Source organism: Malus domestica, chromosome 05, assembly GCF_042453785.1.
Source record: "Malus domestica chromosome 05, GDT2T_hap1".
Lineage (NCBI taxonomy): Eukaryota > Viridiplantae > Streptophyta > Magnoliopsida > Rosales > Rosaceae > Malus > Malus domestica.
In genome coordinates this window covers 13,133,955-13,150,394 of record NC_091665.1, presented here as the reverse complement: position 1 = coordinate 13,150,394, position 16,440 = coordinate 13,133,955, and the positions used below count along the sequence as shown (strand labels likewise).

The window sequence follows — 16,440 nt, the reverse complement described above, 5'->3', positions numbered from 1 at the left end:
TCTTTTGCAATTTTTTGGCGTATGCAATCTCGAAGTATATACAAACAAGTTTGATGGTTGGATCGTTGAAACTAGTTTCGTACAATGCGTCTCCCATCAAAACAATAAATTCACTAATACTTGGAGTTTATTTATACTTTCATTAAGTATAACATAAGATTTTGTGGTATCCACTTGTGTAAATATTTGAAATTAAAGATCGAATTCATTCATTGTATTCATATAGGATCAAAGAGTGTAGGTATAAAAAATCATCAAAATCAGAGTTCAAACTACCGTTAAATCGTGATTTTTCGTTTATAACCGTCGAAAAAGTTTTGTCCCATTACTTGATCTCTGAATGTTTATTTTTTGTAATTTTTGGCGTATGTGATTTCAAAGCATAAGCAAACAATTTTAACGGTTCGATCGTTGAAACTAGTTTCGTAGAATGTGTATTCCAACGAGTTGAATGGTATGTGTGTGTGTGTGTGTATTTATTTATTTATTAAGTAGCTTTAAATTTATTTATTTTGTAAGTATAACACTTAAGAAATTGAATGGTATGTATATTTATTAAGTAGCTTTAAATTTATTATTGTAGTTCAGATTGAGTTTTTGTTAGAAAAATATATTATTGTGGGTTTTATGTAAAAAAAGAAATTGAATTTGAAGGGACTAAAGTCACATTTTCAGTAAATTTTATAATAAATTTTTTTAAATATATAACTTGCGCTACACCACGATGTGTCATTGCGCAAACCAACTTTGTGCGACGTCTTAATGTATACATGCGTCGTGCAATGTGTTAAAATTTTGGCAGTTTAACTGTAAAAAATACGCTTTTTGTTTAAATTTTCCCAAAATCTTGCGCGAGGAATGGCACAAAATAGCTTTGCGCGACGTAGGGCACGTTCGACGCGTAAAAGAGTTTTGCGTTTGTCACGCAAAGTCAATGACTTTGGACAAAATGGAGGTCCAAAATGTAGGTGCAAACCATGCAATTGGAAAACAGTCGGTCTCTCTTCCCTTCTCTCTCACTCGGTCTCTGTCTTTATCGCAGAATCGCAAAGGCCGAACGAAACCCTAAAAACCAGGTGTGTCGTCCTCTCCTTCCACCTCCCCAAGCTCTCTTGCACGGCCTCTCACTAGTCACCGCTCACCAAGTCGCCAATCACCATTGTTTTCCCCCTTCTAGTCGCGTCCTCCACCACTAGCTGTTAAGTGCTCACTTCGCCACTCCAATCTTAAGGTAAGACAATTTGTTGAATTTTTTTTTTTTTTTTTGCGTTTTATAAACTAGGGTTTTGGATTTTGAATTTACAGTTAGGGTTTTGCTTGATACATAAAGAACTAATGCGAGAGACAAAAATGGCAAGGAATTCAGGTGCAGCCATGGCACTGCAATAGCAGCAAGTTTTGCACTGCGCTTCTTCATCGTCACAGCCTTCCTTCCAGTTCTTTCCAAACCCTGGCTTCTTCAATCCCCACCTCACCACCTTCGCCTCCCACAGCAACCCCTTCCACCTCTAATTCCCTCCACCACTCCCCAAACCTTCACTTTCTGCAGCTCCGACCTAGCTCCTCGCCCTCAGGTACTCCGTATTTTTGTTATTGTTTCAGCCATTGTTCAAAGTTTTAATAGCTCATTAAATTGAATTCTTGATTAACTTGAATTTCAGGCTCCTCAATTTTATGAACTTAGGATTGTGATTATCTTAATAACAAATTAAGAGTCAAGTTAGTTGTAATTGAGGGTTTTACTTGTTATCAAGGGAATTTGTTAGAAGTGCTAGCTGGCAGTAGTCATACTTTGTGTATAAGAGCACTTGCTCTTTGGTTTGAAAACAGATCAGAATTTACAAAAAGAAATTAAACACAAAAATATTTGGAGCTCTGCTCCTTCTTCTCTCCTTCCCTCTTCTTCCATAGCTTTCTTGTGCTACTTGCAGGTTGATTAAGGGAATTGAGAATTGGATCGTATCAATGGTATCATCCTTCTCGAATCTTGGTTTCCCTCCTATGCACACACACCCACCTACGTTTTGTGCCATGGTTGCTGCGAACAAGGATTCACTTCGCAAGACCTTGGATGCTTTATTCGCACCCTACCTTGCTAAGATCCGCCATGCTCGTGAGTTGGCTCTCAACGCTGAAGGAGACTCCACCCTAACCCCTATGTTCGCTATCAGCAATGGGGGAGTTTCTGATCCAACCCCGACGATTTCCAATGACATGAAATCAATCAATCTCGATCATCCCGGACTTCAAGGAGACGACAATCCGCTGAGACTTCTATCGCCAATCGAAGTCCATTCCATTCCGCCGTTGTTTTCGTCATCACCAGTGTTGCGAGAAATTGCAGCTCCGTCGATCAAGCCACAGTCGAACTCGAAAGCTTCAATGGCAGCCCACACCAACAATAGCAAACCATTTTTGAGCAATCAGGAAGCTCCAACAAGTGTGCAGGGTCTGGGTTTAACTCTTAGTAATGAAAGAGCCAAAGCTTTAGGCCCCTTTCAATGGTTACTACATGACGCCAGTGATAACATCAACATTAAGGGTTATGGAGACCACAGAAGCGTCAAATTACAGATTCTTCGCCTCTGCAAGTAGCCGTCAACGAATACAAACACCACCAAACGTAGACATCAGGTATTGAGATCTTTGATGTACAAGTTTAAAAATCGGAAGGCCATGTGGCATTGGTTTTTCCATGGTTTCCTTGCATGTTATACTGATGGCAAGATGGTCACGAATGATGTTTATGTGAATGAGATTAATGGGTGGGTCAGCATGTATGAGGTTGGCAAATTGATGATGGTTTTGAATGCAGAGAAAGTGTTTGATGAAATAGCTAAGAGACAAAGCAAGGATGCTGCAGGAAACCTCTTCGATCGAATGACCGCTCTTTTTCATAACAAGGTTGTATGCTCTCAATTTTTCATAACTAGGGGTGAATTCTGGAATGGATGGGATCCAGGAGGCAGATTAGTTAAAATTCTAGGGGTGATACTCTGTTCCAAGCACCAGGAGAACCGTTGTGACAAGTACTCTCAAATTTTTATCCTACAGCTTGACTTCATCAATCATGCAGTGCATTTTTCTTGTCTACTGCAAGTGCTACAATATGAGAAAGCTACTGTTATCCGTGAAATTGTTTTTGATACTTCAGGTGGTCGCCAGTCCTTTATTGGTTCACTTCTGAGATCACAAAACACTTTGGAAGTGCTTTATTTGAGGAATGTGGCAGGGCACAATATGTATCACAAAACGAGGGAGTGGCATGACGATGTCCTTTGGAAGATCAAACGGCTGAATGAGAAGGGAGTGGTATCGGTTATGAACAATACCGAAGGACAAACAAACTATGAAGGTTTTTCTGGTTGTATCAGAAAGGGTGATGAACTTGTTATTGATGGTGTAATGGCACACTTTGAAGTCCTTGAAAAATTAGGAAGCGGCATGCGTTGTAAGTGCACACACCCTGGTCTATTCCTGCTTCGAGCCAAATTCAGGTTTTGGAGAGATATGAAGCTTGTAAAAAGGAACTATGAGCTCCCAACTCTGTCTACTAAGGATCGGTCTAACATTGAATTCAGAATCTCTCAAGGAGTTGATTTTATTGTCATGTCATTTGTAAACGAAGCTGAATCTGAGAAGCATTTGAAAAATCACCTCTTCACTAACAAAAGAATTATTGCTTTAATGCTTTACAATGGTGGAAGAATTGGTTATGGAAGAGAAATTGCAAAATGCTGCTAGGCAAATGGGGAGTTGTGGATGTAAATGATTGTTGCAGTTGTGCTACATATTTGGTGGATTCCAGGATAGTAGATGGCAGACACCTATGTATTACTACGAACTCTCAGGTGGTAACCTTGTACACCTACTTACCAACTTCTTGTAATTCACTGAGGAAGGTGAATGACAGGGTTAAAGCTTTGGGTCATCTTATGTCAACAACTATTTTGTCTCAATGGAAGACTATCTTGCTTGAATATGGTTTCACATATGCTAGTATAGAGTTGGACAGGTTCATACTAAGCAGGTCCGCAATGGATTTTGATTTTGCAAACATGATGCTATTTAAAGGTAGGAAAGGCCCTATTGAGATGATCTTGCGTGAGTTCTCTTCTCTGAAACAGGATAAACCAGCAGAGCCCCAAAGACACATTCCTCAACCTTCAGAGAAGACAGTGGATGCTCCACACCTAGTAGATGATTACTACCTCAATTTTTTGGTTTGGGGAAGCTGCAATAACCTTGTAATAGCTCTTGCAAGCACAGTTTATTTGTGGGAAGCTACCAATCTATCAGCTTTGTCAAGAATTAAGGCTTTGGACTGGTTGGGACATGTGGATGAGATTGTAAATGACCCTGACTATAAATTGGAGTTCCCGATTTCCGATGACAAACTTGGTCCTCCTACAATAAGTTTCAGTGATGCAACATGCGAACCCGTTTTGTTTAGGAATTTAAATTTTGGAATTGACCTTGACAGCCGCATCACATGGTTTGGGCCAAATGGTATTGGTCAATCAACGATACTCCAACTAATTGCAAGAGAGCTACAACCAATTTCTGGGACAGTTTTCCATTTGGCTACGGTTTAGATCGCTGTGTTCAGTCAGCACCGCATTGACGGGTTAGAATCATCTTCTAATCCCTTATTGTATATGATGCGCTGCTTCCCAGGAATGCCTGAACAAAATCTCCAACCTCACGTGGGTTCTTTTGGTGTCACTGGGAATCTAGCACTCCAGCCTAGGTACATGTTGTATGGTGGTCAGAGGAGCAGAGATGCGTTTGCCAAGATAACTACCATGAAACTGCACAGAATACTGCTTGGTGGGCCCTCCAATCATCTGGATTTGGATGTTGTGGAGGCACTAATCCAAGGTCTTGTTCTTGTCCAGGGAAGCATTCTCACAGTTTGTAACAGCAAGCACCTGGTCTCTGGAAGTATGGACTACAAGAAGATACCGTTGGTGCAATCCTCGTGGGCAAAAAGTTACCAACCATTCATCCATCACTCAGATTTTGGAAACATAACAATTGAATTGAAAACATGTCCTTTCACAAGTGTGTTGCTGCAAGTTTTTATGCTTCATAATTGGTGGTCTTATGCTTCTTCCTTAGCTCCCAAAGTTGAGCCTTCCACCACCTTGCTAGTGAGCACAAAGGAAGGTCTAGTGCAGAAAGTCTCCTCACAAGCAGTATTGACTTAGCAAAATTCTCACATTCCTTCCAAGAACAACAAATTCACACTTCGGTTGCAAGACTCCTTTGTTGAACTTCACTGCAAACAGTTCCAGATTTCATGTTCTAATCCTATCCTTGAGGACAAGGTTGTTCTTCAAGGGAAGGGCAATGTTATGAACTTAGGATTGTGATTATCTTAATCACAAATTAAGAGTCAAGTTAGTTGTAATTGAGGGTTTTACTTGTTATTAGGGGAATTTGTTAGAAGTGCCAGCTAGCAGTAGTCACACTTTGTGTATAAGAGCACTTGCTCTTTGGTTTGAAAACAGATCAGAATTTACAAAAAGAAATTAATACCTAACCTTGTTTATTCTATATACAGGAAGGACTTACAGAGCAAGTCGAATATTTCTGCTGTGGTAAATGATTGCTCTTATTATGTTTGAAAGAAAATGCTCCAATTTATTTTGTTCTTCGTATATAGCTTCTTTTATTCATGGCACTCGTGGGATGATCTTTTAAGATGGTCTTTTGAATGGATTATTACTGGTTTTGCTTCTTAGTAATTCTATATGTTTTTACTTGGATATGGTAAAATCCAAGATCCATTTGGTTCGTAATTTGATGTGTGTACTCTGGTGCAGCCTAAATTCCATCTCTTTCAAGATGGGAAGAAGGTGGCTGAAGTTGTTGGTGCTGATGTTGCTCGCTTGAGAGACACTTTTGGAAAACTCTACAAGTAATTCTTTAGTACATTACACTACACTTGTGTGCTTTCTCATTTGTGAATGCAGTGTTTGTATTAAATGCATAATAGTTTTTAGTGGTTCAAGTTTCTCCAAATGTGATCAGTTCTACCTCAATTTATATTAAACCCTATCGTAGGATTTCCATTTCATGTGTGTGTGTGTGTAACTAAAACTATTGGTGTTGATGACACTTAGAAAGTAGCTAGTGAAAAACGTGGTAGTTGCATAATTCATTTGCACTTGTGCCTTTGGAGCTTACTGCTGGACCATATGATATACCATTTTGAGATTCAAAAACCAAAAAACTCTCCGCAATGTGGAACCTTCTGTGGTGCTATTGTTATGTGATGACGGTTTAGGTGATCAACTGTGTCCATGACTTTTGGTGTCAATGACTCTCCCTTAGATGGTCGTGACGGTACCCATGTAAGTCATAATTTTTTTCCTGTTTGCAATCAGTTATTAACTTATTATACATGCTCTATTTATACTACATTTTATCATCAATGTCCGTATTTTTCATTGAGCTGTTTTCTTGTTATAGTGGAAACACATGCACTTTATTTCCTCACTTTGGTTTAAAATCATTGATTTATGAATTATCTGTACTTGATGCACGCCTCGGATAAAGTGACGGAAATTATATGGACAAAATGTATATGGGAAGAGTAGAGACTTGACAGTTTGGATCATAATTCATTCTTTATCATCTATTTATTTTCCTAAATTTGACGTTGGAGTAGGGTCTGATTTACATGTGCTAAATTAAGTTTTTTCGATGTATGGGGAAGGCGCGGGTTCGTGAGACGGGTGCCTCCTCTTCCAGATCGACAATAGGACAGGTCAGCACTGACGAAGGAAGTGGCAACCCTAAAAGGTTAGCTTGCGGCCCAAGAAGCAGCCTGGGAAGCCGAGATTGCAGCCCAGTTATCGGCCCAGAATGATAAGATGAGTATGATCTTACAAGCTTTACAGATGTCCGGCCTTCAAATCTCGATGCCAGCACCTGATCTTGCTCCACTTTCAACCTCCCAACCACTTTGCCCATTCAATACCCAGTAGCCAAACATAGATGACTACTTGTTGTAGTTTTTTCTTTTTTGTTCGGACATCTTGTATATACATTTTCATATATTTTATAATTAAATACTTTTTCTTGGTTTATTAATTATTATTTATAATTTAATTACAATATTTATAAAAATTTAAATAAAAAGTATTTTTGCCAAAAAAAAAACAAGGGTTTGCGCGACATAGAAACTTGCTTTGCGCAAAGCAGTTTTGCGTGATAGGGAAGTAACATGCGTCGCGCAAACCCTACTGTCACTGCCTTGGTCCGACATTGGCACGCAACGAAGTGTTTTTTGTACTAGCGTGCTATACTCATGTGCTTCCTTCGTGTCCCTCTCAATGTCACCTTCACTGCTTGAGTCATCGATGCTGTCTTCTACCAAGGAATTTCGTTGAGTAGACAATATTTTACAAACAATGTTTGTTTTGGGGTTCAACCCAAAACAAGTTGTTATGTGATGTAGGGGTACAAGTTGATCTTCACCATGAGGTTTGGAGTTCAACCCCATCGATGGCAATTGTATAATATTTTTAATCATATGAGAGAATGAAGTCACTGGTTGCCGGATCATCCCATCGGCTGATCATTGTCACTGAAAAATCCTGTCGTCCGGTTGCCGCCGTAAAATCTCGCTGGCTGGTCGTCTAAAGAGAGGGTAGGATATGGCAATTATGCAAATTGCAATGTTTTCTTATTAAATAATTTTGTTGATTCAATTAGTACGTGAACTAAAAACGTGGTATGTGGTATTTTTTTTTTTCTTAAAATTGTTTTAAGTAATAAAATGGCCCATAATAAAATACGCATTTGAATCCCCGAAGCCCCTACTGATGAAACAAATCTCCATGTAGCTAGACCCACAAAAATTACAAGGAAAACAAATGACATAAAGGGCAAAATTGCTATAAATAAAGCAGTAGCCTGACTCAAACAAAATCACTAGATATATATATTCGACTTTCCGTTCGAAATCAAACACCCAACACTTGTCTTTGACGAAAGAATTTTAGAATTTGAAATACAAAATATACAACAGATTCATTTAGCAATAACACTTTTCAGGTTGTGTACATATAGATATAGATCTACAGCAGCCACCAACAAAATAATAAGTGTGGCACCTACTTCAGAGACTCATTGCATGCTACATGTTTACAGAGAAAAACGGGACACAACATCATGATGATACAGGTGAGCTAATGTATGCCCATCGGAGATGCATAACTTTCAACGACCAAGTCTTGTGTTTTCCCCACCTTTCCTGAAGTACTAAGTTTATTGCTAAAGCAATACGGTACAACCTAACTGCACAAGGATAAGGAAGTAGCAAATCCTAAAACTACATTCAAAATCATTTGGAAGAGATGGTCGATATTTTAGTAGGAAAAATGCATCCAATCAATCCTATCATCTTCTCTCAATACAGAGTAAGAAATCAAATCACCTTCATACCTATTGAGCTGAATCTTCAGAGAATCTACTATCAAAAGGAGTTGAAGGATGAGAATGTGCTGCACCAGCAGCAGTTCCAGAGCCATGTTGAAGTTCTATAACCAGCCATCGAACTGCTTTACTCATCTGTTCCAACCGAACCGCACTAATGGGTGGCAGACCAGTTGCAGTTTGCCCAGTCTTCCCAGCCACCAAACCAGTTGCCTCATCCACCAGGCACTCTGATCCAATTCTTTGCTTCACGGACTCCACAAACTCCTCCGCTTGATCACAAGTGACTCTGAAAAGTTCCCACTTCTGCTTAAAATTCTCAAGAGCAGCATCTGTGGCTGCTGTTTTCTGACCACCAGAAGTTTCCTTGGATTCAAGCACATTAGCTGCTGCAACAACAAACTCTTGGTATGCACTATTTAGAGAATCTACAATGCTGTCCATTTTGAGGCTCGTACTTCCTAATGAATATAGTCAAAATGTTGGGAAACTGATGAGGGAAGCTAATAATTTGCATAAATGCAGATAACTAAGATAGATATATTGGTTACTTATCAATTTATACTCAGCATGATGAAAGAGAGAAAAAAATTTATCTTTAAACTTTGAATAAGAATTTCGTGTTAAATCTCAAATATTACGTCCCTTCAAACCGGGGTTTACACAGCATACATTCAAATAACAAAGTCCATTAGATGCAGAAACTAAATTCAAAAGGGAAACATTTTACGATACGATGGTAACATACAAAGACCGATCAGCATTCATTAAAGGGACAAGAAAGCAGATGAGTAGGTTTGGTATCAGCTTTAAAGGATAGGGGGAAAGGCACAAATCTCAAAAAATTAAACAGAAAAGATAACAAATAAAAGGAAGATCGTCAACACTGCTTCCTTTTGTGATGTTTGACACACAACAATGTGTTACATGTCTTCCAGTCTTATCGTCAAAACGTAAGACATGCCACACTATTCAGACAACCCAAGGAGGACTCAACAAGGAAAAGATTAAGTTAGTAGCAGCTTTCTTTTATGCCTCCAAATCTGTTAAATACCTCCAATTTTATGCTCCAAGCTATCAAGCATGGTTAGTACACCATTAACTACATGAAATGAATACATGCTATTGCGCATACAGATCTATGATTGAATAGCAAGAATAGAGTAATTAGATCATGGAATCAGAGTCCTACCAATAATAAGAGTAACAACAGAAGCCAAAGTTTAAACTAATCACAACTATTTTACAGACAGATCAACGATTCATCCTCGTGTACATATACTTTGATATATGACATACCGACATATCAACCAGTTTGTCCAAATATGCAAACGCATAAGCAGCAAACAAAGGTTTTGTACACTACAAGCAAGGTGAATACAGCAACAAGGCATCTCTTTTCCAAACTCTGGATATAAGGGTCAAAAAACTATTTTATAAACACAGCAATTTCCACGCAAATACACTACAGCTCAATACTTCTGACTTCCTTATTTATCCTCCTCTTAGAGGCTCCCCGTTTCCTCCAAACGAAATTCAATCCCTTCTTCAACAAATATACAAAGCAAACTCCAATAGAGAATCTAAGAATAATTTAAAATCAATGTTAATAATTATCATTAAATTCAAATATGACTGCGTATAGAAAATTAGAAAGAGAAACCATCTTTTGGGAAAGCAAGTATGCTATTTTTATATCTCTACAGGGTGGGCTTAAGAAATGAAGACATTGTCAATCTGTGTCTAAATGATAGTGCAATTATTCCTATCCAAAGAAGACCTCTTTATCACTTGTGTTCGGAAAACGCCCCATCTTACTTTTAATTTTCTGGTAACAACTGCCACCATAACATCATTAACCCTTTTGAAAAATCTCAATATTTTCTTTCAAATGGATAAAATAAAATAAAGAAAAAACAAAGACTTGTTTTAAAAAACAGAAAAACAATTCACATTCTAGCAAATGATCAAAAAGACTTCAAGTAGCTGTATTACTACTGGTATCATACTAATATGCACAAAATTCATTAAAATTAGAGACGGGAAAATCAGAGAGCTTTCATTGGCTTTCGTTGGATTAAGCGGATAATAAAATGCATATGATTCACAAGAGCTGGGAAAATGAAACCCAGATTAGATGAGGAAGAAAGAGTAAATCTCAACCGATCCCGGCACAGAAACAACACAAACTAAATATTTAATTTATTATCTTTCTATCTTTATAATTTGAACAAGAAGTTCATCTTAAATCACAAATCCATGTTAGTCCAAACCTGGGTTTACAGCGCATCCATTCAAATAACAAAGTCCATTAAATGCAGAAATTAAATTGAAAAGAAAAACATTCTACGATATGACATGGTAGCATACAAAGACCAATCAGCATTCACAAAATGTCATAAAATTAAGCAGAAAAGAAACCCATTACAAGTAGAATACTCAACAATGCTTCCTACCAATAGAGTAACAAACAACTTCTTAAAAACAATAAAGGAAGAACACAAGTAACAACTTCTTAAAAACAATAAAGGAAGAACACAAGTGAAGGGTAATTAAATTATCATACAATCGCGACACAATATTATTGGGAAAAGTAAATATCATACAATCTCGGCACAGAAACAACACAGACTAAACCCTAAACAACGAAATTGAAGAACTGAAATTACCCGGTGCGGAAGATGAAGCCGATTGTTATTGAAGATTCAGATAATCGAAGAAGCAGAAATACTTACAACTGATCAGAAGAAACACAAGAAATTCATATGAGATAAAAGATGAATTGGATTCGATGGGCAGCCGAGCTATTGGGCCAAATATGCGACTTGCTTAAAATATATATTTTTTTCCCCCACACGCTTACTAATGGAAGATTTGCCAAAAAAAAAAAATAATAATAATAATAACTTAGTAGGAGTGGGTTCAAAAAACCGAAAACCGCACCGAACCGAAGCCGAAAAAAATCGAACCGAAACTGCCAAAATCGAACTGAACCGAATATGGCCAGTTCGGTTTCGGTTTTTGAGGTCCGGAAACTGAACCGGACCGAACCGAAAAAAAAATTCATATATAAATAATGAAAAAATATGTTGGCATCAGGGTTTGAACCCTTGACCTCAGGTTGGATAGTCATTTCAAGCCAACTTGACTGTCAGCTTTGTTATGTTATAATTGTACCGGTAATTGATTTATAGGTTTCTAATAGTTATACGCTTTATAAAATTTCTTAACTTACAAACCCTAGCCGTCATTCACATTCCCATTTCAGTTTTTCACGTTTTCTCAAACTCTCTCTCTCCCTCCGCTGCTTCCTCCCTGAGTCTCTTCCTTTGCTTCCTCAATCTCTTTCTCTCTCTCTCTCCCCTTCATCTCTTCCTCCAAATAACTCTCTCCAATATTCTCCTGTCCTCCTCGCGGATTCCTTCTTCCAAACCATGATTGTTGTTGCATATTTCCTTTTAATTATTTTGTTGTTGTTGCAGATTTCCTTTTAATTATTTTTTTGTTGTTTCTGCGTGTTTTTTGGGTTTTTTCTTTTAATTATTTTGTTGGGGTTTTGCATGTTGGCAGCAGATGCATAAGTTTTTCTTTTAATCTTCCAATTTGGCAGCAGATGCATAAGTGTTCCATGGCTGGCGAGAGCTTTGGGACTAAAAATAAACCCCCAAGGTAAAAAACTCTCATGATTGCTATTTAGTTCTATTGGGTTTATTTTCATGGAAAAATCAAAAGATTTAACACATGCATGCATTTTCTCTGCGAGAGCTCTCAGATCCACAACAAGAAATACACACCGACACCCAATAATGTCAGATCCATGGCCGATCGTCCCAGTTCGTATTCATTTGATGCAGAAGTTTCTGCATCTCCATTGCTCAATCGTTGCAGATTTCTTCCAAATTAAAAAAAAAAATCATGGAAAAAAACCGAAAATAAACCGAAACCGAGCCGAAAAAAACCAAAATTTTTTTGAACCGAATCGAACTGAACCGAAAATTCGGTTCAGTTTCGGTTTTGGCAAAAAACCGAACCGTTTCAAACCGAACCCAGCCCTATAACTTAGCTCCTCAATTCGTTAATTTACGAAATTTTACATTGATAATCAAAACTGTTTGTATTACAAAACAAATATGAAATCATTTAGTAATGGAACTGTATAAAAATAAATAGGCGAATTTGGTAACAGTATTAAGAACTGTTTGCTACAGTTGATTGACTAAACAACCTGAATTTTAATTGATCTTTTGTATAGATAATATTTACAAAGAGACTAATAAAATGAACTATTCCAACTATAAATACGAAATTTTGAAAATCAGCTCTTAAGTGAATTAAGGATGAGCTCTTCTTCAATCCTAAGCAATCAAGCATTGCTAATATAAATAAAACGTAAACCGACTATTAAGTTTTCATCAAGAGGCTTTTTTTGGCATCAAGAGTTTAGATTGAAATGACTATAGGAAGGTGACTTGCAATACAAAGTTCTTTCATCTGACAACTATTATAAGAAGGCAAAGAAATAGAGTTAAGGGGCTAATGAATGATCAAGGTGCGTGGGTTGTGGATTTTGCTAAGCTTTAAAGGATTGTTGTGGGCTACTTCCAGAATTTGTTTCCACATGCGAAAAAATTCTAGTCAAATGTCTGCTTTTCCTAACTCGTTTCCTAGCATGGACATTTTTATGAACGAAAACCTCTGTAAAATAGTTGTGGAAAAATAAAGACTAGTCTGTTCAACATTGGAGACCTCAAAGCTCCAAGTGTGGATGGCTTTCCGGCTTGCTTTTACCAAAATAAGTAGGCTCAGTGTTCTGATGATATTTTTTAAATGGTGGTCAATGCTTTTCGATTTATGGAGTTGCCTCAAGGACTGAACAATATATTGATTACTTTGATTCCAAAAAATGAGAACTCTAGGAAGATGAATTTTAGGCCTATTAGTCTTTGTTGCACCGTTTATAAAGTTATCTCAAAAGTCATTGTGGCTGGTCTTAGACAATTTTTGCCTAATTTAGTTATCCCTAATTGCAATATTGTCCCTAGAAGACATATTACTGACAATATTCTTGTGCTCAGGAGATTCTCTACCAATTCAAGAATTCCAAAGACAAAAAAAGGTTCTTGGCATGGAAAATCAATCTCTCAAAAGCTTATGATTGTTTAATTAAGATTTTATTGAATATGTTTTTGTGGAGATTGGTTTGCCTATGGGTTTGGTTTAACTTATAATTAAGTGTTTTTCTATAGTCCAATATCAAATTTGTTTTAATGCTGAGTTGATTGAAGAGTTTTCTCTTAAAAATGGTATCAGGGCAGAGATCTGCTATCGCCTTATCTTTATGTTTTATGTAATGAGAAGTTGTCACATATTTTATTGATGTTGTTAATAAGGGATGGCGGAAACCAGTTAAGGCTTCTCAATCTGGGTTTGGTATTTCGTATCTATTTTTTGCAGATGATCTTATGTTTTTTATTTTATGCAACTCCAAAACATGCTCGATTGATGAATAACTGTTTTGAAAGTTTTGTAAAGTTTTAGGGCAAGCTGTTAATTTTGAAAATCAGTACTGCATTGTTCTCCTAATAGTTCTATAGATGTGATTATAACATTTGTATTATTTGTGGTTCTCTCCTTTCAAGTAACATTGAAAATTACTTGGGAATGCCTCTAATTCAACGTTGAGTTACAAAGCCTACATTCACAGGCTGCATGCATGGTTAAAAATGTTCATAAGAAATTAGCTTCCTGAAATAGTAAGATTATGTATGTGGTTGGAAGGGCCACTTTAATTCAAGTCGTTACATCTGTCATCTCTTTCTATACTATGTAGACCACTAAATTGTCTATAAGTATATGTGAAGATCTTGAGAAATTGAACAAGAATGGTGACATTATTTGTGCCAATAGCACATTATTGATGACTTCTTAGAAGAATCAAGTTTTATTAGCAAAGACTAGTTAGAGAATTCATGCTTAAGATTAAGGCCTTTGGGTTTGAAGGCGAACTATCTCAAATGAACTTATGTTTTGGACCCAAAAATCCTTGAGAGGTTAATTGTTCTTATACTTGGAAATAAGTTTTATGTGGTACTGATCTTTTGAATAAAGGGATGAAGTGAAAAATCGATAATGGAGAGTCTGTGAAATGTTAAAAGGATGCTTGGATAATGGATGTTCCATTGATTGATACTATTGATTATGGTGTTGTTTTAAAATTCTAATTGCACAGTTTCTGAATTTTCTCAAGATGGTTGGTGGGGTTTGTCAAAGCTTAGAAGTGTGCTATCTAAGTATATGGTGCAGAAAATCATTAGTTGCCCTCGTGGTAGCCTTGGTGCGGGATGAGACAAACTTATTTAGAAATGTACTTCAAATGGTGTTTTCTCTACCAAGTCTACTAATGGTCACTTATTTAATGGGTAAGTTGAAAAGTTTCTTTTGGTTTATCAGTAAAGGTAAGTTGCTCTCTAATGAATAGCGGACTAGGAAGTGCTTAATCTCTAATTCTTCATGCAGTTTTTGTTCTTACCTTGTTTACTTTATTCTTCATATTCTCAGGGATTGTCAGAAGGCTAAATGTATTTGGGAGCTTCCTGGTGTGTTTTGTCATATGATAAACTCTTTTATTTCAACATTCAAGCTCAGTTTCTTGCTAATCTTAAAGTTCATAATAAGGTGATCAATCAAAGGCCTTGGTGCATTTTATTCCTCTTTACTTGGCATATTTGAAAATGGAGAAATCAAAAAAAATTTATACTTATTTTTATGTGAAGGGATTATAAAGCTATTATAGTAAATGGCTTCTTCTAATTGGGTGAATGATTTCTTGAAAGCTTATGTGAAGCTAACTAGAATTCAAATCTTTCTTGCTTGGGAGCCTCTTGATATTGGATGATGCAAGTTTAATGTTGATGGTTCGTTCAAGAAGAATAACTTCTGGCAAATTAGAACTGGTGAAGTTCTTAGAGATCATTGTGGTGATTGGTTGGGGGGATTTTCTGCTATTTAGGGTAGGCACATGTTGTTGAGATAGATATTTAGAGTTGTATTTTGATCTTAAGCTTGTTTTGGACAAAGATGTCTCTAGACTTATTATTGAAATGAATTCAGTGGGTGCTATCAACTTGATTAAGCAATATATAGCAAATGATCTTTATCCTCACGATACAATTTTAAGCAACTACAGAAATATGATGGGTCAGTTTGAGTGTTATTAGTTGGTTCATATTTTCAAAGATTTTTTGTTGTTGTTGTTGTTGATCATTTAGCTAGCTAGAGTTATAATATGGATATAGGGTTTGCAATTTTCATAATCCTCTTATGTATATTGGGATGTGTTGATGGATGATTGTTTAGGGATCTCCAAGACTCGTTTTGTTTGTTTTGATGATATTTCTTAGTTTTGTTTGGGTGGTTAACCACCTTATTTTACCCACAAAAAAAAAGAGAAAAATATAATCATGTATTTTTAAAAGGATTAAGTACCCAAAACTCCTAATCTTTTTGTGTGATTTCAAATTATTCTCAATTTTTTTTCAAACATTTCAAATGAGTACTCGACATATAGGAAATATAACTTTCATTAAGTCCTAAGTTAGAAGAATTGTTAAGTACTTACGTGGCATTTTTTGTTAGATTTATTTTAATGACATTAAATGAGTTTAACTTTAGTAGATAAATTAAATCAAACCCATTGAACGATGCTCAATAAGATGGTGAGTATCACCACTACTTAAGGCTGGTTAGCAAAAATACATATCTAAAATCTATTTCTTGCCAACTGCAACTTGGTCTGAATGGCTTTGAGACTTGAAAATCCAACCACCAAACAAGCATAGACATAAACTTTTTCTTTGTTAAATGAAGTTGAAACATTGAACACCCTATTCCAAACTACTGATACCAATATCATGCATAAAGAATTAGACAAATGTTAAAATTCAAGAACAAATAACCAATCTTAACATTGAACAACCTAGGATTCTTATAATC

The 16,440-nt window shown here is 36.6% G+C and overlaps 2 protein-coding genes across 7 annotated transcripts; one reads left to right on the top strand and one right to left on the bottom strand.

Moving 5' to 3' along the window:
* Positions 1-966: 966 nt before the first annotated feature.
* LOC103425022 (uncharacterized) lies at positions 967-7,097 on the top strand. 5 transcript variants are annotated; one of them, XR_011581238.1, is made up of 5 exons: positions 1,036-1,231; positions 1,306-1,574; positions 5,567-5,603; positions 5,829-6,359; positions 6,725-7,097. XR_011581238.1 is itself a non-coding variant. In XM_070822271.1 (3 exons), exon 3 carries the CDS (start codon positions 2,650-2,652, stop codon positions 3,742-3,744), a length of 1,095 nt encoding a protein of 364 aa, XP_070678372.1. In that variant the 5' UTR covers positions 978-1,231; positions 1,367-1,574; positions 1,932-2,649; the 3' UTR covers positions 3,745-7,097. The 5 variants fall into 5 exon arrangements, 2 of the variants coding, with proteins under 2 accessions (XP_070678371.1, XP_070678372.1); XR_011581237.1 differs by lacking the exon at positions 5,567-5,603 and having other exon boundaries at positions 978-1,231; XM_070822271.1 differs by having other exon boundaries at positions 978-1,231; positions 1,367-1,574; positions 1,932-7,097.
* An 830-nt stretch (positions 7,098-7,927) lies between these two features.
* On the bottom strand, positions 7,928-11,301 carry LOC103425006 (mediator of RNA polymerase II transcription subunit 32-like). 2 transcript variants are annotated; one of them, XM_070822272.1, is made up of 3 exons: positions 11,184-11,301; positions 8,458-8,909; positions 7,928-8,310 (listed from the first exon to the last, which is right to left on the bottom strand). In XM_070822272.1, the coding sequence occupies exon 2, from the start codon at positions 8,890-8,892 to the stop codon at positions 8,458-8,460; it is 435 nt and encodes a 144-aa protein (XP_070678373.1). In that variant the 5' UTR covers positions 8,893-8,909; positions 11,184-11,301; the 3' UTR covers positions 7,928-8,310. The 2 variants fall into 2 exon arrangements, with proteins under 2 accessions (XP_070678373.1, XP_008361321.1); XM_008363099.4 differs by having other exon boundaries at positions 11,118-11,267.
* Positions 11,302-16,440: the final 5,139 nt, after the last annotated feature.